Raw genomic sequence first — 23,193 nt, forward strand, 5'->3', positions numbered from 1 at the left:
GTCCTCCCAGCACCAGGCACCCTGGGAGTTGTAGGCGACCTCCTCCCCCTGCCCGCTCCCGCAGTACGTGCCGGCAGCTGGGGGAGCGCCACCGCCATCGCCGCAGCTCTCGCGTGTCTCCGCCCGCCTGAGAGAGCCGCCTCCTGCCTGCCGCGGGGAAGAGGCGTGGGGGGAAGGCGGCTCGTCCTGCCCCTTCGCCTGCTTCGCACGCCGCCGCACCGCCTGCGGAGAAGATGGCAGCAGAGGAGGCTGCAGAGGCCGCGCTGGTCCGGCTGCCCCCGGAGCAGGGGGAGGAGAACGAGAACGAGGAGGAGGAGGAGGAGGACGCCGGAGGCGGCGGCGAGGCTGCGGCGCTCAGTAAGGGCCGCGTCGCGGCCGCCTGCGCACGGAGAGGACCGCTGGGGGTCGGGGGGGGGGCGGGCGCGCGGGGAGCCGTTGGGGCTGGGGGGGAGGCGGGCGCGCGGGGAGCCGTTGGGGGCTCGGGGGGGGCGGGGCGCGGGGAGTCGTTGGGGGCTCGGGGGGGGGCCGGGCGCGCGGGGAGCCGTTGGGGGCTCGGGGGGGGGGGCGGGCGCGCGGGGAGCCGTTGGGGGCTCGGGGGGGGGGCGGGCGCGCGGGGAGCCGTTGGGGGCTGGGGGGGGCGGGGCGCGGGGAGCCGTTGGGGGCTCGGGGGGGAGGGGCGCGGGGAGCCGTTGGGGGCTCGGGGGGGGGGGCGGGGCGCGGGGAGCCGTTGGGGGCTCGGGGGGGGGGGCGGGGCGCGGGAGCCGTTGGGGGCTCGGGGGGGGGGCGGGCGCGCGGGGAGCCGTTGGGGGCTCGGGGGGGGGGCGGGGCGCGGGGAGCCGTTGGGGCTGTGGGGGGCGGGGCGCGGGGAGCCGTTGGGGGCTCGGGGGGGAGGGGCGCGCGCGCGGGGAGCCGTTGGGGACTTGGGGGGGGGCGCGGCCTGCCGCCCCCTGCGGAGGGTCCGTGAGGGGGACCGTCGCGGTGCCCCGATGCCGCCGGGCCCCCCCCTGCTGCTCGCGCTCCCCTGCCGGGGCCGCCTCGGCGGCGCTGCGCGGGCCCCCGCGCCCGGGAGGTGCCGAGGGCGGCCGGCCGCCCCCCGCGGCTCGCCATGCGGCCCGGCTCGCGTTGCGCTCCGGCGCCCTCAGGGGAGGGAGAGGGGCCTCCTGGCCCGAGCTGAACCCCCCTGCCTGGGACCCGCCTCGCGCCCTCTCCCACCTTTCCCGCTGCCAAACCAAGTTCTCCGCGCTCCGCAAACCCCGCGTACGACGCAGCCGCCGCCAGCCGGCAGCGCGCCACGTGCGCCGGCGCCGAGCGCGGTGCGAGGCGAGCGCGGCCCGGGCGCGGGGGGCTGCGGTGGGGTCGTCGCGGAGCCTTTGTGCGGCTCCTTCCCCTCGCTCGGGCTCCGCGCGTGCGGGAGTTCAAGCCGCGTTGGCCGGAACTCGTGCCGGCTTTCAAGCTTTGCTACGGAATGGTCCTTTTCTATGCTTCGTTTTGAGGCTGTTTTGTGAACTTTTAGTTACTTCAAGTGTAGTCTGAAAGATCGTGCTGCAAACCAGGGTCCGTTGTTCGGGGCGGGGGGAGGGCTGTAACGTGTTACACGGCCTCCGTCCCACACCTCTGTAGTGTTTTCTGTTTAAAAGAGTGATGGCTTTGGTGCCCATCGCCAGTGTCCAGCAGAGACAACCATGGCACTGATGCCAGTCATTTGCTCTTGCGGTCTTACCGTTGAAATGAACTTAACTCTTTTAACTAAAAAAAGAAGCTGTTTTTGGCTCTCAGGCATTGTTTTGTTATGTTTGCACAGTATCAGTGGTTCCTGATGGGAATCGTGCAGTCCTGCTTCACTGTGCTTTTCTTAACTATTTAGCGTGAGCTTTTGCCTCTCTTATGCAGATATGTATATAAACTATACAAATATATATATAGTATGTGCATATATATATATAAAATGTATATGCACACATATATTCATATAAATTTTTACATAGAAACCATATATATATCTCCATGCACACACACATATACTCTTTTCTAACAATTTTAACCTCTATATTTATTGTTAAGGCTCAGTCAGCTATCTTGGCTTCAGGTGACTGCTATGATCTCACTATGCATTTTTTTTTTGTTAACAATGTTACCAGTTCTCACACAGCACACCTAGTCCTGTTCAATCCTTGTTCTTCTTACCGATTTCTTACCAAAAAAAGCCTTTTTTTTTTCTTCATTTCCTTTTCTCTTTTTATTAATAAACAATGTAAGACCCTATCACCAGACATCTTGTAACTATTAATTGAGAAGTAGGCAAGGAATAAAAGTCTGTCTCAGGTGAGTTTTCAGCTAAAAATAGATCTGTGAGAAATATATCAATACTTTTATGACTAGCATGCTGGTCTTGATATGTTTTAAGTTAGAATAATTTCACTCTGTGCTTCTTCAGTCCTTTTACATAAATAATTTCTTTGACCTCTGTCTTCAGATTGTCCTTCCGTGCCCTTCTCATTGTATTTCTTTAAAATAGTAAGTATTTGTATCAAACTACAGTGTCTAAAAACCAAACCAAAAAAGCCCCAAACCTAGGAGAATCAAAGAACTGCTATAAGATTCATTCAGCCCTTATCCTGTCTTCAGTTGTGGTCAAAAGTAAATAGCTAGGGAAGATCATGAGGACATTTATTAATACATCCCCCAGAAATCTCTTTAGACACAAAACCATTTGTAGCTCATGGTTTTCTTGAGCCAAAGGTATTTTCGTATTTAAAAGCCCTTAGTGGATTTCTCTTTTCCGTAAAATTGTCATTTTAGCCTCTGTAGACTTACAGCATCCATAGCAGCCTGTGACAGGGAGGTCTGTGGTTTAACAGCAAGTTATGTAGAGAACTTTGTTCTGTTTTGAATTTTAGCCGAAACCTCCATTTGATGTGTCCTAGGTTTTTTTATTGGAATGGAAAGTGAACAGTTGACCTTGATGCACTCTGTGCCACTCATAATTGTATCTGTCCTATTGAAGCTGAAAAGTCTTAGCCTATTCTGTTACTTCTCCAGCAGAAGCTATTCCATAGCTTTGTTGCTTCTTGTCACCCACTTTTCAACCTTTTCCCTTTCTGCTCTCTCCCTTTAAGGACTGGGGGATCAGGAGTAATGCTGTTCAAGATGCAGGATGACCATGGATTTCTGCATTGTTTCTTAGGACTTTCCACTGCTTGTGGGGAGAAGGACTGACCCCTGCTGATGGTTCTTCTGTTCGTTCCGTAGAACTGTGTTTTAAAACCTCAGGGTCCTATTCCCGAGTGGTGGTATTCAGCTCAGAGCCCGTCCACTTATATGTGAAATAGGATTAACTTTTTCCCAAAGTCCACTGCTCTACTTCAGTTCTTTGATTTTATTGCCCAATCACTCAGCCGCTGAAAGTCCATTTGAAATTCTTCAGTAAGCCCTTGTCTTTAGTACCCCAAATAATTCAATCATTAGCAAGTGCTGTACCCCTCTTTACTTGCTTCTTTTTCCAGGTTGTTCAGCCTATTCATAACCAGTTCTAAACTTTTGTTTTTAAACTTTGTTAGGCACTAGTATATTGTTAAATGTATTTGGACTTCCTGCTTGTCTGCTTTCTGTTGCTGGTGCTGCATTTTGCCAGAAAATAACATATAAATGTTATTCTGATAATGCGAACACATGTGATAATACAGATGGATGGATAATTCTTTCTGTGCAGGATAGCATTGTTTCACAGTGGTTTGCAAGAATGAGTGATAATTGGTCTGAAATTATTCTTTGACATATTGATTAAACAATTTTTCTTCTTCAAAGTTGTTGCAGCCCATTTTGCTTGTTAGAAGCACCAAATTGTTGGAAACGAATGAACATACTTGTATAATTCAGATACTACATCCACAAAATTCTTACCTTTTTTTTTTTTTTTTTTTTTTTTAAGATGGTGTGGTTGTCTCTGGAAAAGTGGGAAGCAACAAACTGGACATGGAAGTTACTGAGTCAGAAGCAGAAGCCAAAGAAAAAGGAGCTGAGCAGGAGTCCATAAGAGAATCTGATAGTAACATTTTGGATGTATCATCTGATTCTCCAAGAGGTATGCTAATAAACTATAAGAATCTTTATGTTATGTTCTTGAGGAAAGGAGAAGAAAAGGTGAAAGTAGTGGAGAAGAAAGGTGAAGGGAACGTGTGAAATCTCATTTTCAGTACATCTGATTCCATAGATACTTTTTCCTGTGAGTCTGAATAAAATATTTTCCGTAGATGTTAGAAATATGTCTTTCAAAGGAGATGCCATTTTCCCCTTGCTAACATGCTAGAAATCACTTTGGAACTTCCCCCAAATACAGTGACAGAAAAGAAATTATGCTGGATGAGGTATGATATGCCTCAAGTCCTGATGTTAAAAGTACTGCTCCTGTGAGTTGTGAATCTTTTAATGTAGATAAGTACTTGCGAACAGAGAAAGTCTATTGTAAGTAGAAGGAAGTAGAATTTCAAGTGCAGAAACTGGGAGTGAGGAATTTCATTTAACGTTAGCTTTAAAAGTTGCTTCTATATCTTAAACACATTGATCAATTGATATTTTAGTTTCACGTAAGAAAATATGAAGACTAATGTTAAAAAAAAAATTAAGGTTTAGAATCACTACAGAACCAGTATTGTGATAAATTGGGATGTTCTGTGTGCCAAAACCAATAAGAGATTTGTTGGATAAGCTAGTTCTCTTGTTTCCTAGCAAATTCTACACTGTTCTCAGAGACTGATAAGTTGAAAAATTGGAAGGTAATTTTGAGGTTATTAAACACTTTGCCAGGAAAAAAAGTAGAAGAATTGAATGGTTCCTGGCTATACATTGAATAATTGGTTCTTATAAAATGGTCCAGTTCTAGCTGCTATTTTAGTTTTACTGGATAGTTCACAGGATGCTTTTATACTGCCTTGTTTATAATTTGCATTAAATAAGAATGCCATGCACTAAAATCAGGAGTAAATGGTATGCAACTTGCTCTTTCCAGCTTGTTTTTTCAAGTGAAAATTTTTCCAATCTGAGAAATTGGGTGTATATCAGAATTAAAAAGCAAGTAGAAATATCTGGATCTTATTAGGGAACCATTCTAGGGGATTAACTTTGTAAGTCATTTGTTCTACCACATTCATGTTGGAAGTTAAAGGATACAAACTGGTACGAGTATGAGATTTGGAATGATTGATAGAAAAATAGCAGTAAGATAAAAATACATTTTTAACTATTTATGTTTAACTTGTAAATATCTCTTAACTTCTAGAGAAACATATTTCAATTCAAAGACAGCTTGCCGATCTAGAGAAACTAGCTGATCTGAATGAAGGTGAGTTTACCTTGGGAGTATCCCAGAACACAGATCTTCATGTTACAGGTATTTACATTCTTTCTTGGTTTTTATTTTTAAAATACTACTTTTCATTTCTGATGTTACCTAGGGGTTTCATAAAGAATAGCTTTATAATTTCATTCCCCCATTTATCAAATGTTGTGCTTTACTCAGTGAAGTCAAGGCCTTAATGATTCCTCCTCTTTTCCCTCTGCATTATAGCATTTCTAATGTGGCAATGTGCATGGATCAGCAAAATGTTGATTCTAGCTATATGTCAACAGTTTAATCTCATTTTTATTTTACTTTATGTCATGATAACAGGGAAGCTAGTTGTTGTCTTTACTGAGAACAACATACAATTTTTTCTAATCTCAGTTTAAACAAAGATGTCCTCTGTTTTGAACGTTTTATTTTCCTTTTTGTCTGTGTTCATTGTTTCTGACACAGATATATAGTGGAGGATTGTTGTAAGAGTGCAAATTGTTTTCTTTACAACTCTTAGTTTCTCTCTGATGATATGTGTGTCTTTAGTGTTGATAAAAGCATGTAGTTTAACAGACCTTGCAACTGAAACTAGCTTTTATTCACGGATCGAGAAAAATACAAGTACCAGGATATACAGCTGCTGCATCGTACAGTTCTTGTGCCTTAATCATCTTCCAGAGTGGCCACTGATGAGAATAATAGTCTACTTCTATGTCTGTTTAATTTTACAACTGACAAATACACCAGGAGTAAAACTTAAACAGAGGGCTATATGTTCCATGTTAAATGACAAGATAGGTCATAAATACCTTTTAGGTGTGTAGGGCGGGTTGTTTTGCTTTGGGGGGGTGGTTCTGGTATTATTTGTTGTCAGACAATTTCATCTTGAACTGAGTTACATGTGAAGCTTTAGTAGTGACAACCGCATTCAGTTCAGTTATTCTGAACCTTTTTTTTTTTTTGGTCCTTCAGTCATGGATGTGGCATTCTTCTGTGGTTTCTGTTCTTGGACTGACTTGTATTTATTACTATTATCTTGTTTATTTGATACTCAGTAAACCATATGGCAGTAATAGTCTGATCTACATTAGAGAGCAGTGATGATTTGGTGAGCTGTAGGCGGCATCTCTCCTGGCTTCAGTGGCAAGGGATTCTGCATGGACAAGTAGTAATCACAAAGGTCATGGCAGGGTCAGGAAATTTTACTCTTGTGCAAGTCTAAGATATGTGATTATTATATAAATCATAAATAATTTTGTCTACTTCCTTAGATACATTGAAATAGAGGTTGAAAGCTTTACATTTGCATCATAGAACTATTATGAATCTGGAAATAAAATACTGCTTTTATTGTATTGGAGGCTGCCCGTGTTATGTGGCTTGTTTCAGTATTCCTCCTGTATGATTCAAACACATGTAAGTCCTTCTGCTCACTTGTACCCAAGAGATTGTTTGGCATCCAGCAGTATAAGATGCAGCAACAGATGTATGCCTGCCCTGATATACGATTCCTGTGCACAGCTGTACAACATGTGTCTCCTCATGGCTAGATTTTATTTAGAATAATACTTAATATGCTTCAGATACCTTTGATGCAAAAAATTCTTACCTTTTTTTTGTGCCCCTGAGGTAAGATTTCCAAGAAGAAAGATTATTTTTAACAGAGAATAACTCCCTCCACACACACACACACACACCAGAATAAAAAGACGCTATGTGCTTGTTTTATCTAAAAGCTTGTTTGGAGATTGAGGAGGAAGAAAAACAGACTTTTTTCTAACATCTTCATTTTTTTGTTGTGTTTTGAAATGTAATTCTCTAGGCTTTTTTATAAAGTTCTATTCTGCAATACTCTTCAGAAGTTATATTTGCATCACGTGACTCTAGTAAGAAGTTAGAAAAACAACCCTAAAGGTTATAGAAGTTAATGATCTTTAAAGTAATAGTCTTTGTGTATTCTGTGGAGTAGAAAGGACAGATAATCCCGTTTATTTCAACCTTGTGGACACATGTAATAAAATAAAGCATGGAGAATTCATCATCTTTTTTCTCAAAATACACATTTAACCATAGCTAATAACAAGTATGCGTAACAGCATGTATTTCTGTTAACATGTCTGCTCACTGCATCTTGTATGTTTGTCATATTTTTTGTTTGCATTTTCAGCTGAAAAGAAGCCCTGTCCGTTGTGTCCTGAGGACAAATTCAAAGCTTGCTATAGTCATAAACTCCATCGCCACCTTCAGAATTTGCACTGGAAGATTTCGGTTGAATTTGAAGGTAAAGGCAATCATATTTGAATAGTAAGTACAATATGAAATTGTGGAATGTAGGGCATTGTTCTGTGTTTCATCTTTAGAATTCCTGTTGACATAAGTGTGTTTCATGCATCTTGATACCAGCTCTGAACTCGAACCATATTTTGGCAAAATGAATTTTGGCCTGGGATGTATAATATAAATGTGAAATAAGTTTGTATTTTTCTGAATGCCAAAATAGTTCTAGTTGAGCATTTCCTCATTTAAAAAAAAAAAGTTTCTTGGCATATCATGAAAATGATTATGAAATCAAAAATATTTATATGATGAAAATTAATAAAAATTCTGGTTGTATTATTTAGAGCTTTTTTTTTCCTGGAGATAACTACTTCCAGTATTTATTTAATATCGGCATTTAGTAGCCTTGTCTTTTATATAACCAAACAGTAGGATCGGTTTGTAAGATGTATTTAAAATCTTTGCATTAAAATAAGGAAGAGAATGAGCAGTATATATTTTAAATAAACTGGATATATGGATTTATAGGAAATAACACGATTAACCAGAAGATGGGCAATATTAAAGTTAAATTAAAAAATCATCTGCTAGAGTTTTGGTTTTGCATGTATTAAGAGGTGTGGGGTTTGGGTGGGGTTCTCCCCCTCCTCTGCCGCTTTAAACTGTAGGAAAAAAAGTTTAGAGGCGTCTTCACACAAGTCAGGTAAAAATACTTCAGCAAAGCATTCAGAAATGCTTACAACTTGCTTTCAAAAGTTGTATAGTGTGTATGACCTCAGGACTCACCAGAACTGTGCAGCGTGTAGGAAGGTAACAGACTTAATGAAATGCGACATGGGCTCCTGAAACCTTTTAAGGCTTTTGAAATGTCTTTCTTATCTTTCTCTGATGCTTGGATTAACAGGTATTATATAAATGTTTGAAGTACTAGCTGTTGTCCAGTACGCTTCACTTTAGTGCTGAATTGCCTGTAAGTGATTTTTGAGCAGTTCGAAAATTCCTAATCTATACTTAGCTGATCAAATCTCTCTGTGCAAAGAGGATGAATGTATCAGAACACTGGTAATGTTTGTGGCAATACTTGAAAGGCCTTCTGAGACCTTGCTATAAAAGTAATGAAAGAAAATCCTAAATCAAAGAAAGAAAATCCTAAATCAAAGAGTTTGTGGTACAAGACATATGCATGCTGTTTACTTATTGTACTGTGATGTGACAACAGCTAGTTTGTTTTCCAGGGTACAGAATGTGCATCTGTCACTTACCTTGTCGTCTGGTGAAGCCAAACCTCATTGGAGACCAGGTAAAAAAAGCTGAATCACAGAAATATTTGTTACCCCACAACATAAGGGGAAGAGGTGATTGGGGGAACTGCTACTTCAGTCTCAAAATACGGCTTGTCATCCAGTGTGGGATACTTGAAGCTTATTGGTCCAAAATACAAGTTTTTGATGTAACCCTTTGATGGTTAGTTGAATGTAGTTGTATATCTGTGTCTTACTCCTGTGACTATCTGCTCAGATCATGTAAACCAGGATCAGTTTGGAGTAAATAGCAATGCTGTGTGGAAGAGATCAAGGGAGACTGGGAAATGAGGGTTCTCAGATCCTTCCCTGCATGCTGAATACGTGGAGTATCAGCAGACAGCTGAATCAGTAGTGGTGACAGTGAATCAGTGGCAAGGTAGCTGTGCTATGCTGGTTCTGTATATATTTGGGTGTTTACAGTCTCTGTGGCAGTAGATCCAGAAATTTATGTATGCACAGAGAGATGACTTCTTAAAATCTGTCTATATTCATGTATAGTTCTACTTTAATAGTCTAAAACTACACTTCCTGTATTTTACAGACATTTTCAAAGATGGGAGCCCATTACCATTGTATTATCTGTTCAGCAACTATCACACGAAGAACTGACATGATAGGGCATATTAATCGTCATGTGAATAAAGGAGAAACTGAATCAAGATTTATTACAGGTAGGTTCTTACTGCTATAAAACGCTGAATATTTTCATACTATATAGTGCATGGGATGACTACGATATGTGGGCGAGAAACATGAGATAAATGCTTAAATTTACTAATGAGAAATCTGCCCATAGCTTTTTAGTTTTTTTTTTTTCCTCAGATGTAAGACTGTTGTGATTTACTCTCTGCATTGACCAGTTACCCTGTTCTTACTGATAAATAATACTCTCTTTCACAGTTAGCTTAGTTTTGAAAATGTAACCTTCTGTCTTTCCAAAAGAATGGAGAGCATGGTGTCCATAAAACAAAACCTGTGTAGAGCATTTCGTGCCTCTATATATTTGGCTTTGTCTGTCCTTAAATCCGTTTTGAGTAAATCTCTATACAGTACGTAAATCCTTTGCTCTTTTTATGCCAACTGCATCAGCATAGATTCATAAAACAGGATGGCTTTTTTGGTCCTGGAGAATCATAAACATGTGAGTTGTTCTTTGGTAAATTATAATCCTTTTTGACATTCTCCAGAATTAGACTTTTGTTTTTTAAATGTGGATAAAATAGATCGGAAGGCCAAATCTTAAAAATTAATTTAACTTCTTTTATTTTGCAAGTTGCTTAAAGTTTATTCTTCATTTAAAATGAGCAAGTTTGCTGCTTAGTTTGCTGCTCTGCTTGTCTCTTACTTTTGTATTGCTTGTCCATTCTCTGGCTAATAAAAAGCATGTTACTGATCAGCTGATGTGTAAGAGTTAAGGCTTTTTGCTACAGCATGAACTGCTTACTGTCGGAAAATCAATCAAATTTTTTGTCTCTGTGGAGATGTATAGGTTTATTGTTCTAGATACAATATAGTACAGATGAGACTGGAGGTTGAGAGCTATGCTTCATTCTTAAATCCTGTTGTCAATCTGCTGCAGTTTAGGAGTAATAGCTTAGTGTCTGTGGATCAGTTTCCATGTCTAGGAAGCAATAGTAGTATATGTTTTTATACCTTTTAACTTAAATACTGGAGGTAGAAAGTGCAGTGTGTGTTGTGAAGTATTTTAATCTAACTTTCCCTTCTGAGCTGTTAATACAGGCTGACTCATTTGTCACTTCTTATATAAAGCACTTGCATAGGATTATATCTCCTCTTAGAGAGGAGGGGAAATTCACAGATCATATATTTAATACTTCAGAGGCACCTGAGCAAAACTTGGCATATAAACATGGAGCAAATGGTAGAGCTGTGCACTGAGATAGAGGTACTCTCTCTGCATATTTGAAAGCAGTACAGAGCAAGCAGGCTGTGCAGTGAAAGGTAGCTAGTTGAGAGCTAACCAAAATTTCCTGGTCATTCTTGCGTAAATTTTGCTACTGTTAGACTGGGCATAAATTGCCTGGAGGAATGACAGCATGTGTTTACAGCCATCAAATCAAGAAAGTTTGATTTGCTACAGAATATTTTATACAAAGCCTAAGTGCTTAAATTGTCACTATGCTTGTGCTATCTATATGCATTTCATGAAGCAGTTTGATAAGTTATGGATATTGGATCAAGGTTTTTGAGGGATTTTGCAGTTCATTGAATTACATTCAGAGCTATGTTAGTAGGTTTTTAATTATTTAGTAAGGTATTGTGTTTAAACATGCAAAACAAATGTTTGTCTTCATTTAGATTCTATCATATGTTGTACATAATTAAGGACCAGAGTGTTCCTTCACTACACTTCATCTAGAGGAATAACACTTCATGCCAGAGACAGAATACTGAGTTCCTTTTCCTCAGATAGAAATGGAGTGACCTGAGCCTCCCTGGGAATTTTTGGTATCAAAAGGTGTTTGGAGTAGGCCTCAGGCTCAGGTGCTTCTTTTTTTAAATTTGAGTGGATAAGAGAGCCCAACTGAGAAACAAATTTGGTGCTTTATGGAAGAAGATAGTGGTAGAACTTAATCCCTATGCACCACTTTTATGAACACAAGATCATTTGTTTTCTTTTTTTCACATATTAGTTAATTGGTTCATGCGTGCTGGTGGGATTACTGCATAATGCCTGTGGAACCAGAGCTCTTGTTATGTGGGAGCAAATTTTCAATTTCATTTGTCAAATGTGCTAATGTTAATTTCAGTTCTCACTAAATAGTTTCTTCCCCCGCAATTATTTTCTTTTAGCTCCTACTGCCAAGTCTTCTCCAGAAGTGCTGAAAGAGTCGGACACAGATGTGCAAGTGCTTCCCAACTACTCCACACCTCAGAAAACTGATTCTTATTTCAATCCTAAAATGAAACTCAACAGGTGAGAGAACAGGTAGTGGGAGGATGCACCAGAGGGATGGTGAATTTGTAGTGAAAAACTCTTATGCGCTTTGAAAAATAACGCCGTTAACTCTTGTTCTTAGGAATAATATTTGGGTAATAAAATGACTGACATAAGCAAAAGATGACCGACATAAGAGAGTTCCATTTGGATGGGCTTTTAATTTGTTTGCTTAGATAATTTCTGTTAACTTGGAAAAGTTTCTCATCAGAAAATTGTTTTCGTAATGAATAATATTTAAAACCAAGAATGTTATGTGGGAAATATTGTTGTGTCTGAAGCAATTAAGTATTTTTACATAATAGATAGTTTATGCCAAAGAATAGGATTTGAAAAGAAGAGCACACTTGAAGACTCACTTCATTGTGCACACTTCAGATGTTTCTCTGTGAACCTCCACAAAGTGTTAAAGCTGGGCACTGCCTCCTCTCCTTCAGCTGAACTGCAGCGTACATATATGGTTTTCATATCCTAGGACTTTTTATACGGGCCTTTTTCTCTTGGGGGTCAGATTCTTTCAAGTTGCTTCTCGTACTTGCGTTGAAGAAGATGAAGGAAGAAACACTGTCTTTTTTAGGAGAGTCATAAATCGTGTCTAAACCACAATTGAAAAGTGCGAGCATTGACACCAAAGTATGGCATGAGGCTTCAGCCCATGCTGACCTTTCATGTTGTCAGTGGCTTTGCTGTTAATATTTGAGCTCCCAGATTTCAAGTTAGCTCAGGTAGGCCTGTGAAAGCTAAGATGTGCCTCTGAGAAATGCCATTCCAACTACTGTTATGGTTCTGTCTACGAGAGCAAGGTCTGTTCCTTGAAACAGCAAAATTCAACTGCTCTGTCATTTTTGAGATCCTTTTCTGCTCAGAACCATTAATAGGGTAATATCAGATCGTGCTGGGAAAGGAAGAAAAGCACTGTTTACTTTGGAGTGCTAATCACTTTTTCCAGTATTTGAGTAACTAATAAGTTGATTCAGGATCCTACCTTCTAAAATATTCTGTTCTGACTGTGATGGTGTGTGAAACACCATCACATCCATAAGGGAGGTTAAAAGTAAACCTAACTGTTGGAGTTAAACTTCAAGGGTAGTTGAGGGTTTTGATTTACAATTCTTATATTTAACAGATTTCAACTAAGTGTTCTAGTAATAAGCTCAAGAAAAACAAGAAGGAGAAAAAGAAAAATTTATGTTCTCAACTTATTTATGACCCCTTCTTTTATTTTCTAGGCAACTGATATTCTGTGCACTAGCTGTGCTAGCTGAGGAACGGAAACCGATAGAATGTCTGGATGCATTTGGTGCCACTGGTAAACATACAAGTGCTTTAATCTTTAGCTAATATCCAATAGTATGAGGTTGCAAAAATCAGTAGCAACTAATAGACATTGCATATTCAAAATAAGGTGAGGTACACAGTGATTTTCTTCCTTAGGCAGGCAGTCATTAGCGCGCGCGCGCACACACACACACACACGCCTTCAAGAGTCTGGAATACGGCCATTTAAGAAGACCATAAATAATAAGAAAATCAAAGTTTAATAGTCACCTTGAGGACAGAGGCTTTTCACTTTTAATGCCTGTGAAATGCCATGTGTCTGGATCTTTCTAAACTTGCATACAAGGTCCCAGATGTCTTGCAACTTCATGGATGTGGAATTTGGCTGTACAATCAACCTCTGGTTATAAAATGCTGATGAATCCAAGCTTTCTTTTACAGAAGCATCTCTAATTGGTTACAAAAATTCCGAACATGAACTAAATGTAATGTACTTCTGTCTATGTCTATTAACTGTCTGGAACAAAAGTCTGAAGAGATGTGAACTGTTGGCTTTATTAGCAAACAGCTATTCTAAACCTGAGATCATAGTTGAGCGACAGCGGTAACTGCTCAGCATTTTGTGTAAAAATTCTTGATAATGTGCTTATTGCGGTTCTGAACCAGGCCACACTTCACAGCTGCATCCTGTTCTGGCATCCCACGCAAGTTCTGTGGTGTAGTCATAGACTTGACTACAGGAGTCATCAGTAAATGTTTAGAGGCAGCCTAAAAACCTTCACAGTATTTATTTTTGTTTGAGGTTTTACTATGGTCTGTCACGGGAGTTTGTCTACACTGGAGCATTAAAGCAAGCTGAGAAGCTTTCCTGCCAAATATGGGTCTAGCTTGCTTCAAAAATTACAGGTCTTCTCTGTCTGCATCCCCAACTCTAGTTTCAGAAGGTGACGGATAGACTATTGTCTGTTCCGTTACAGACTTCCTCGTGGCTCCTCGCTGACAGAGGTTTGCCAGCACAGTTTTTGCAGGAGCAAGATGTAAATTTGCATCACACTTCTGTATTACAAGCATTCAAAAGAATGATTTTTTTTCCTTAGCAAAGTCAGTGGACCAGAAGCCAACGCCATATTCTGTCATGGAGTTACAATTCTGACTGTGTCTTTCTGTAGGTATAATGGGATTACAATGGGCAAAGCATCTCGGGAGTTCTGTGAAGGTTACTATTAATGATTGTAATGAAAATTCCGTGGCGATGATTCAGGAAAATTGCCATTTAAACAAAATGAAAGTGATACTGAACGCTAAGGAAGACGACACTGATGAAGCTATAGAAGATGGAGAAGAGAGTGTTGGCACCATTGAGGTGACAAAAATGGATGCTAATGTTATAATGCATTTGAGATCATTCGATTTTATGTAAGTGTTGAGCATTTCTGTTGAAACAGTTTTGTGTTTTTTCTTTCTTTATTCCCTAAATAAAGACTATTTAGGGAAGATGGAATGAAAGATAGGGCCAACAATCACTTGTTTGTTTTAAATGTAATAGTATTGTGCCAGAAATGGTGTGAAAAGTGAACATTAATTTAAATATTTTAGAAATAATCACTGGGAAAATATTTAGTCTTTCTGACATCCTGAATGGAATATAAATGTTTGTGGAAAATTTTAAGCCGAACTGTTTTTCATGTAATTTATTGACTGATGAAAAAGAAGTGTCAAGTTTATAATTTTTTTCTTACAACTTTTAACTAGTTTAAAATGCATACCTGTGCGTGCATATGTATAGGACTTCATGTTTATTGGATCATTTATTTTAATCCATTTTGAAGCATATTCATTTACAGGTAAGGTAGCCTGCTACCTTAAAGTTGGGTTTATAGATGCATACGTTCAAAAACTATACAGACATAAAAATAAGTCATTGGATTTCTTGTATTGGTTAACATCATGATCTAAGCAAATCAAGCAGCAGGCATTCAGGCTGAAAATCGTGCTGATCAGTACATCAACTGGAATGCCTACATTTGAAAATATTTTTGTTCTTATAAGTTTCACTCTCTTTTGAGGATAAAGATAAGCATCAGGCCAATGTTCTTTTAACGATGAACAGGGTCAATGCAAAGAAATACTGCATTGGCTTTGTGTTGATGTGTATTTTCCAGTATGATGCTGCCTTGACTCTTTCATCTTGACACTTTATCTTCCAGTATTCCAAAGTCATTCGTGAGAGGCGTGCTGTAAATGTAAATCCTGTTTTCTTATTTTGTTTTAAAAATCAGCATAGATAATGATTTTAAAATAGTGGTGTCCTCAGATTAAATCGTTGAGCATCTTTAGATACAGTGTGGGACTTGTTTTGTTTTTTAGCCATTTGGACCCATTTGGAACTTCTGTGAATTACCTGGATTCTGCCTTTAGAAATGTAAGAAATCTTGGAATTGTGTCACTGACATCCACAGACATCAGTTCTCTGTACGCAAAGGCCCAGAACGTTGCCCTGCGTCATTATGGATGTAACATAGTCAGAACAGAGTACTACAAGGAACTGGCAGCGAGGATAGTAATTGCTTCTGTGGCAAGGTACTGTTGTAACAAATCAGTTCAAATTCTGGTGGAAAATTATTAGTGATACAAAACTTAGACTGCTGCTGTAGGTTGTGCATATTCAGTTTCCAGAATTCCTTAATTCTAAAAGCCAGACTTCTCAATACAATCTTAATGCTTCATATTTTGTGTGTGTTGCTTTAGGATAATAACTATAAACTGAGCAAGGTGAAAATGCGGAGGTAAGATGTGTGGTGTTTTGTTTTGGGGCTGGGTTGTATTATTTTTTTGGAAGTAATATACAAAGTTATTACTGGACTTGCGTATCTGAAAATTCTTTTATTCCTGTCACTTTGCAGTAATTATAGTGCTGATGAACTTTGTAAAAGTTGGTTAAACTGCTTGAGTGGCTTCTAACTGGGCATTACAGTTAGACTTGCTTTAATGGAAACTGATGTTCACTTCAGATCCTTAAGCCTGAGGTTTAAACGTTAAATGTAACTGGGCTAACTAATTTTACAGGTGAAGTTTTGTAGTTAAAAAAATTACCTTGTGAGTTCAACACAGTGCCTGCAATATTAACTTGTGAAATTAGTCTTTTGCCTATAGATGTTTTCAGTCAGCTAATAACTGAAGACTGAAAAACTGGGCTCTGAGAAAAAAGATACAGGTGAGAGGATGGGACAGCTGCTTGGGAAAGACAGGGGGAGAAAATTGAGCGCACAGAGGTCTTCAGTGTACCAGCGTGAAAATACTGACCTGAAACGTTCTGGGTTACGTGTTCCAACTCCATTAAAGAATTCTTCCCTCTCGATGCTTACATATTCAGGAACTGTTCACTTAATCCTATAGTCCTCATTTAATTAACATCTGATGATTTACCATCATGTGTGTCCCTCAAAATTTCTACTCTTTTCAATTTCCATGCAGTTGGTTTATAGTCTTGTTATAATGTTCTGGCAATAGGTAGGTATGTGGAGAGGAAGATGATGCAGAGAGTAGAATGATGTTCCTAGACATGATAAAAAGGTAAAAATAAGGCTTTCTTAAGCTTATAGGAAGAAAAGAAGGCATTTAAGAAACAAGTTGTTCCTGATCACTTTTTCAGATCCTTAGTATCTCTTTCTAGAAAAGTGGATGATCTCAAGAATCTTTCAGCAGGTTCAAGTATCTGTGGAAATACTAGTCGGCGGAATTCAGTAGAAATGTCTTTTCTTTCTTTCGTAGAGCTGCAGCTCGTTGTAACAAAGGCATTGAAGTTTTACTTGCAGTAGCTCTAGAACATTTTGTTCTAGTAGTGGTCAGAGTTTTGAGGGGACCATCTCCTGCAGATGATTCAGCAAAGAAAATTAAGTATCTCATCCATTGCCAGTGGTGTGAAGAGAGAATTTTTCAGAGAGAGAGTAGTATGGTAGAAGGTAAATTGATTTTCCTTTCCACTTTCTAGAAGGTCTGATTTCTGTACATCTGTTTTTATGTTTATTTAGGCTGTGTTTACATCCCTTTAGTAAAGTAGTACTTGCATTTAATGCAACAATAAGTTTATGTATGAAGTGGCACAGGTATTTCTAATGTAACAATATCTGTTTTAAGGTAATGGATTAGATTAGTTGTCCAGGTGGATTCCACTGCAAATGTATGTTCTGTCTAGGCATAAATTCTGTACTCCCACCAGCGGTGGCTGTTGAAGCTGCCTTGATGCCTGATAAGCCCTTGGATCCATCCTTTCCACAAAAGGCATGAAGAATGGTGCAGCCTTGGTTATCATGCTGTTCCTCCATACAGTGGCAGCTTGATAGACTTAGGTATCAGGTTATTATTCTAGAGACCTTGTTTCTTAGGTGTTTGTTGTAGTATACAGTTCTGTTTTGTAAATTCATGCAAGTGCTGCAACGCATGTTTTCTTAAATCAGATTTATAACTTATGCCATGTATGTGAGAACTGTTGAGCTCCCTTTTCCACTTGGTACTAACAACTTCAGATTTTCATAGTAGTGTGCTCTTTTATAAGCTTCCTGACTTCCCTGTGAAAATTAAACTCCATTGGGTTAAGTCATTTTTAGCAGTTCAGAAGAGTAAACAAGAGCCAAGAGATTTTCTTTAATTTTTGCAGAGAACAGTCCACATTCACTGTGAGTTCTTCTGCCTCTCAGTTAATTTCAGCTACTTTGTAATGTAGTATACCTTAAAGAGTATCACCTTCCCCTCAGATTAATCAAAGCAGCTTCTAGGGTAAAAGCTGACTGTGCACAATTGTGTCTATACGCTAGTTAGCTTAATTTTTGTCTCCCGTCTCTACTAAGAGGTGATGGCTAGGCAGAGGGCAGTATGAATGCATATGAAAGCAAGAAGTGTATTTGCTTCACAGTAACAGGTTCTTCCGGATGCTTGTTTTCACCTGGATCTCCAGAGCACTCTTCTCACTACAGTTTTTTGGGTACCTAAACTACTAATGGGTGGTTATGTCTTTTAATGCCTTACTGAAAGTCGGGTGCAAGAACATGTAATTAACTTTTTAAAAAAATGCAGTCTTCTATTTTAATAACAGAAATGAGTAACAGATTAGTGCAATGTTATGGTAGAGATCTTAATTAGTAAATGAATTGTTTACTTCATGCCTTACATACTTGCAAGGAAGCTGACTTAAGGCTTAGGAAATTTGGAGCTAGGCTGTATTTTGTATATGTAAATGACTGATGCTTTCTGGATTTTCTTTTTTATTCCTATCTATTGTTATACTGGAAATGTACTTGCATAATTATAGGAAGGCTGATAATCTCATTACTTGAAATCTGCCAAGATACATAAAAAGCGATGTGGCTAGTTGCATTTTTTTTGTTTAATGTCAATTTAACAATGGTAGGAGACTCATCACTCACTAAATCGTCATAAGCACTGCTTGACAGAATTGAGAATGGGGTCATGTTTTTGATGCTGCTTGCCCTTCTAAATACCTCCGTTTAAAGTGAGCTACTATTTCGCATCTGTATCACCTCTTTTTAATGAAGTAAGCATTACAGACTGTATTTCAAAGTAACTTAAATCCTGTTTTTCTGTTGTAGAAAACCCTTATCAGCAGCTACCTTGTGATTGTTATGGCAGTATGCCTGGAAAGACAGCAGTAGTTCTCGGACCTCTCTGGTACGTACACAACACAACAGAGAACCACAGAGTAATTCAGAGCAGAAGGGACCACTGGAGGTCATCTAGTCAGTTATATAATAAAAATGTAAGTCTGCTGAGTATTTTAACCCTACAAAGTGTATACCTAGCAACTGGGAGGAATTCAGTAAACTTCTAATGAATACCCTCCTAAATTCCTAATGCCATTGGAAACAAAGCAATTGAGTATCATTAAGTTACAAACACAGTCAGCCTGATGCAACGCTTGCATGCAGTGTCATCTCATTGCCATTTACTTGTGTGAGAGATTTTTAAAGTAACTTTTTGCTTTAATTAAGAAGTGTTGAATTTTCACTGTTCTCCTTATTTCATAGGTCAGGAGCTCTCTTTAACACTGGATTTCTGAGAAGGATGCTCTTTGAGGCTCTTCAGTACGGTTTAGAGGAAACTCAGCCACTTCTGAAGACATTAGTTTGTGAAGCAGAGTGCACAACTTTAAAGCAGTTTTCTATTCACAGTTCTACTGATGAGAACAAACAAGGTAGGACAAATGGCAAACTGTTCACAAAAAATACTAGCTTTGTGGTGATTTAGAGAGGTACCTCTCCTTGCTAACTCAGTGCCAACAGCAGCAGCATATACTTAAAAAAGGCAAGAAAATCTTTGTTGCTTTGTATGCAGTACAGGACTTGTCAGATCTCGTCAGACAACCCTGGATGCTATAAATACAGTAGGGTCTGTGAGAGGCAGAGTGCTGGATTTAAATATCTTTAATCAGTATGGCAGATCTTTAGCTAAATAAATAAAATGCAGACATGTTGACTGCCATTAAAATCCCACAGAGTCACTGAAGGAGTTGGAAATGGAAGTGTCCGTTAGTTCTGCAGCTCACCCGGATCCTCACCTGAGAGTCCCTGCTGTTAGGAAGAGAGGTTTCCACCTATCATGCTCTGTGTTCTCTGAGAAACTGCAAATCAGTGTGCCAAAAGGAATGGCTTTAGTAAAATGAAACAGGGCCTAAACTTACCTCCAGGTAGAGTAAAATTAAATCATATTTTGAGTATTTCCTGTAGATTGAAAATTAGTGATTTAGTAAGTGAAAGTTACCCATGCCTCTGACTATACTTCTTTAGACCTAGAATGTGGAGTTAGTCCTTTCTGTTTAAATAGGGCATTTTGTCATTTTACTATCCTACAGTAAACTTAATTTTGACTTTTAATTGTATTCTAGAAGAGTGTGGTGTATATATCAAAACACCAGATACTTCAGCAGAATTCTACTTGATACATGGTAAGTAGATTGTTTTTGGTGCAACTCCAGCACTTTCATGTTAAACTATTGCTTAGTGTTCACTTTTTATATATATAAAAACAAGCGCGTGCACACGCACGCACACTCTTGTACTCAGGAGTTACTTTCCCATTGAGTACTGACTTTACTGAAAGGCAACACACTAATATTTCATGAAGTGTACTTAGCTTCAGTTGTTATTACTGAAAATGGTGTGTTAATTAAATTCAGGCTAGACTTTAACCCTGCAAAATTTAACTTAGGAAAACAGAAAGGTGTAGTTGCAATGTGGCTTTTTTGTATCTGGTGTTCTGAGCTTACTGGTTTCACTGGTATTCTTTGTGGTCCAGGAAAAAGAAAAAGTAATGAAGTGATTCGAAATACAACAAAACGACAAAAATGTGAGAGCAGTGCTGAGCACCCTGCGTTTTACTACAATATCCATAGACACAGTATTAAAGGAATGAACATGCCAAAGTAAGGTTTTTATTTAAAAAGTCATACATTACTGTGATAACTTGCATCGAATCAGCCTTATTAGCAGTAACACCTTTTTAAATGGCTTTTGCAGGTTAAATAAGTTCTTAAGCTATCTCTCTAAAGCTGGATACAGAGTAAGTAGAACCCATTTTGATCCTATGGGAGTTCGCACAAATGCACCGTTGGCACAGTTTAAGGCTATCCTTGTGAAGTACAGCACTCCCACGTACACCGGGGGGCAAGCGGAAGGCCCTGTCCATCTGAACGAAGATCTCCAGGTAGGAGACCACGTTCAAGCTGCTGTAGATGGCAAAGCAGGAGATGGTGAGATTCTGGAAGATAAGAAGTCTGGAGTTACTGCCATGGTCACAAAAGACTGCCCTACGCCTTGTGCAGCTGACTAATGAAAATCACTGTTTTGAAATCAGGATTTTGAAGACCTAAAACTATACCTGTTCGAGTAAGCCAGTACTTCTTACAGAACTGGCTTTTGAAAATGAGTTGCCTGCTATTTTAATCTGTGAAGACATTTTAGAATTGCGTAGCAGAACTTGCCACTGATCACAGTGTGTGTGGTCGAGGTACCCTTACTGTGGGAAAGTCTCTGGACAGTTACTTGCTTTTATGCTCACGCCCACTTTTACCCTGTGGCAGTGTGACTACCCCCAAATCTTTGTAAAGCCTTATTCAGACTGCTAGCACAGAATCCAGAATAGCGGACGGGGCCAAAAGTCTTAAGCATTTCCGAACATAAGCTTAATATAAAATGGACTATTGTTCCTGAAACGTGACGGATTAGAACTTCAAGAGAGTTTATGTTAAGGTGATAAAATGCTGCAGGATAAAGTGTGGCATGAATGTAAGCAAGCTAGAAAGCGCTAGCCAGGTGCACTCGAACTCCAGCTAGTGCACTCAGTTTGGCAATCAATTCTGGTTTTATAGTTCTGCCTAGAAGCAAAGGCCTAACACAAGTAAGAAGGGAAAGGAATTAAGTTACAAAACTGTTACTTAAACTTCAGTTCTTAACCAAGTTTTAGTGAATTATGTTTAGTCACTCTAGGTAGCTCTTTGTTCAGAGATGAAATCTAGTTGTTTGCTGGCAAAAAGGTACAGTGACGAGACACCACAAGCTTAAGTTCTAGGTGAAATTTTGAAATTAATTTGTCAATAATACAATCTTTGTTTTAAAAAATCTCTTCTGTGAATGAGCAAAGATACTGTGCATTGGTAGTCACTTCTGGTTTCCTTAAATATATGGCAGCATTCCAGCCAAATAAGCTTGACTTTGTCCTTTTTTATTCACATACCTATATATTTCACTTGAAGTGGGAACTATTACAAATTGAAACAATCAGAGTTAATAGTTAGGGTTTTTCACAGGTTTGGTATTCAGCCTGTCGCAGGACTGTTAGTTATTTCTCTGAGAAGAATGTGAGGTCTTCTTACCTTTATTTTCTCATCTGTGAAGCTTCACAAGAATATTATTGCTTTTCTCTTACTCAAAACTAAGTCCCAAACAGGAACAGTAGTGTGGCAACGTGCGGTGGTCTAACTTAGCGATAGAAAGTAGTGTAAATCTTAAGATACAATCCCGACTGTCCAAAACTTCTTCATAAGTTCCTATCAGGCCAAAATTAAATTCCTGCCTTTTATATCATCTTAAATTCATGATTGCTTTTGTAATTAGTTATTTTCATTCTGTCCTCATAGGAAAAAATAGGAGACCACTAAAGAGAGAGATTGCTCCAGTAGTGATACAGCAACAAACCAAACTAAATTCCTGTCAAAAACTTACACAAAACATGACTCTGAGGGGAAAAAAATTGTTAAGATACTCCCCAACTGTTCTGAATTAAGTAAATATTTTTTTTCAGTGGAGAGGCCAATTAGAAGACTTCACTTCTAGCTAAAAAAGCTGCTCCCTTGAGCCACATTAACGTAAATAGGATAGAATCAGTCATAAAACCAGTTAACTGGAGCAAAAGGGAGAGCTATAATTACAATAAAGTAGGCCAGAAAGCAAGTTTAACTGAACCCTTTTGTGGGAGTTATTTGTGATTACATTAATGGCTCCTCTGCAATAACAAGCTATTACGCATCTTCTCCAAGTCAAAGCAAGTAACTATTCCTCAGTATTCTTAAATGTACACAGGGAGCTGCAGAGAAAGGCTTCAGGCTTGTCCCTGAGCTCAGGCTTTTCTGTACTTCCAGGCTTTTTTCCTTTGTCAAATGGGCAGAAGCAGCTCTAAACTGGGACAAGGCGTTTCACCTGTTTTCACTGACATGCAAAAGAGGAGTTGGAGACTGGACACCTTGGAATTCTCTTTCCGTTGAGTATTTGTCTTGGGAGACCTGCCAAGGTGCTCGTTAATCAGCTAGGGTCAATCCTGCAGTAATTAGTTAACAGAACACTAGTGTTCATCAAAGGCTGTCGTTTGGTAGCTTCTCCTTCGTATTTTTTGATTCTATTAGAAAGTATGATTAGTATGCTGTCCTGTTGTATGGTGTAGAAATAGGATTTTGGGAACAGTTACCTCTGCTAGGGTACATCAAGTCACGTATAGCACAGCAGTACAGAGCTTTCTAGTCACAACAGCATGACTCAAAA

At 39.6% G+C, this 23,193-nt stretch overlaps 1 protein-coding gene across 2 annotated transcripts; it reads left to right on the forward strand.

Annotated features, from left to right (window-relative positions):
* The first annotated feature begins 59 nt into the window (after window positions 1-59).
* Window positions 60-21,863, forward strand: TRMT1L (tRNA methyltransferase 1 like). Of its 2 annotated transcripts, none has more exons than XM_064515560.1 (16): window positions 60-357; window positions 3,929-4,081; window positions 5,276-5,386; window positions 7,497-7,610; window positions 8,842-8,906; window positions 9,452-9,581; window positions 11,725-11,848; window positions 13,099-13,178; window positions 14,317-14,563; window positions 15,515-15,727; window positions 16,919-17,109; window positions 18,754-18,832; window positions 19,189-19,355; window positions 20,046-20,105; window positions 20,456-20,582; window positions 20,677-21,863. In XM_064515560.1, exons 1-16 carry the CDS (start codon window positions 234-236, stop codon window positions 20,987-20,989), a joined length of 2,298 nt encoding a protein of 765 aa, XP_064371630.1. In that variant the 5' UTR covers window positions 60-233; the 3' UTR covers window positions 20,990-21,863. The 2 variants fall into 2 exon arrangements, with proteins under 2 accessions (XP_064371630.1, XP_064371631.1); XM_064515561.1 differs by having other exon boundaries at window positions 5,276-5,338.
* Window positions 21,864-23,193: the final 1,330 nt, after the last annotated feature.

Source organism: Dromaius novaehollandiae, chromosome 8, assembly GCF_036370855.1.
Source record: "Dromaius novaehollandiae isolate bDroNov1 chromosome 8, bDroNov1.hap1, whole genome shotgun sequence".
In the NCBI taxonomy this organism is placed as follows: domain Eukaryota; kingdom Metazoa; phylum Chordata; class Aves; order Casuariiformes; family Dromaiidae; genus Dromaius; species Dromaius novaehollandiae.

Coding starts and splice junctions, on each gene's coding strand:
- TRMT1L (XM_064515560.1), top strand. CDS start 234: ATGGCAGCAGAGGAGGCTGCAGAGGCCGCGCTGGTCCGGCTGCCCCCG. Junction 9,582..11,724: donor TGAATCAAGATTTATTACAG/GTAGGTTCTTAC, acceptor ATTTTCTTTTAG/CTCCTACTGCCAAGTCTTCT. Junction 20,106..20,455: donor AGAATTCTACTTGATACATG/GTAAGTAGATTG, acceptor TTTGTGGTCCAG/GAAAAAGAAAAAGTAATGAA.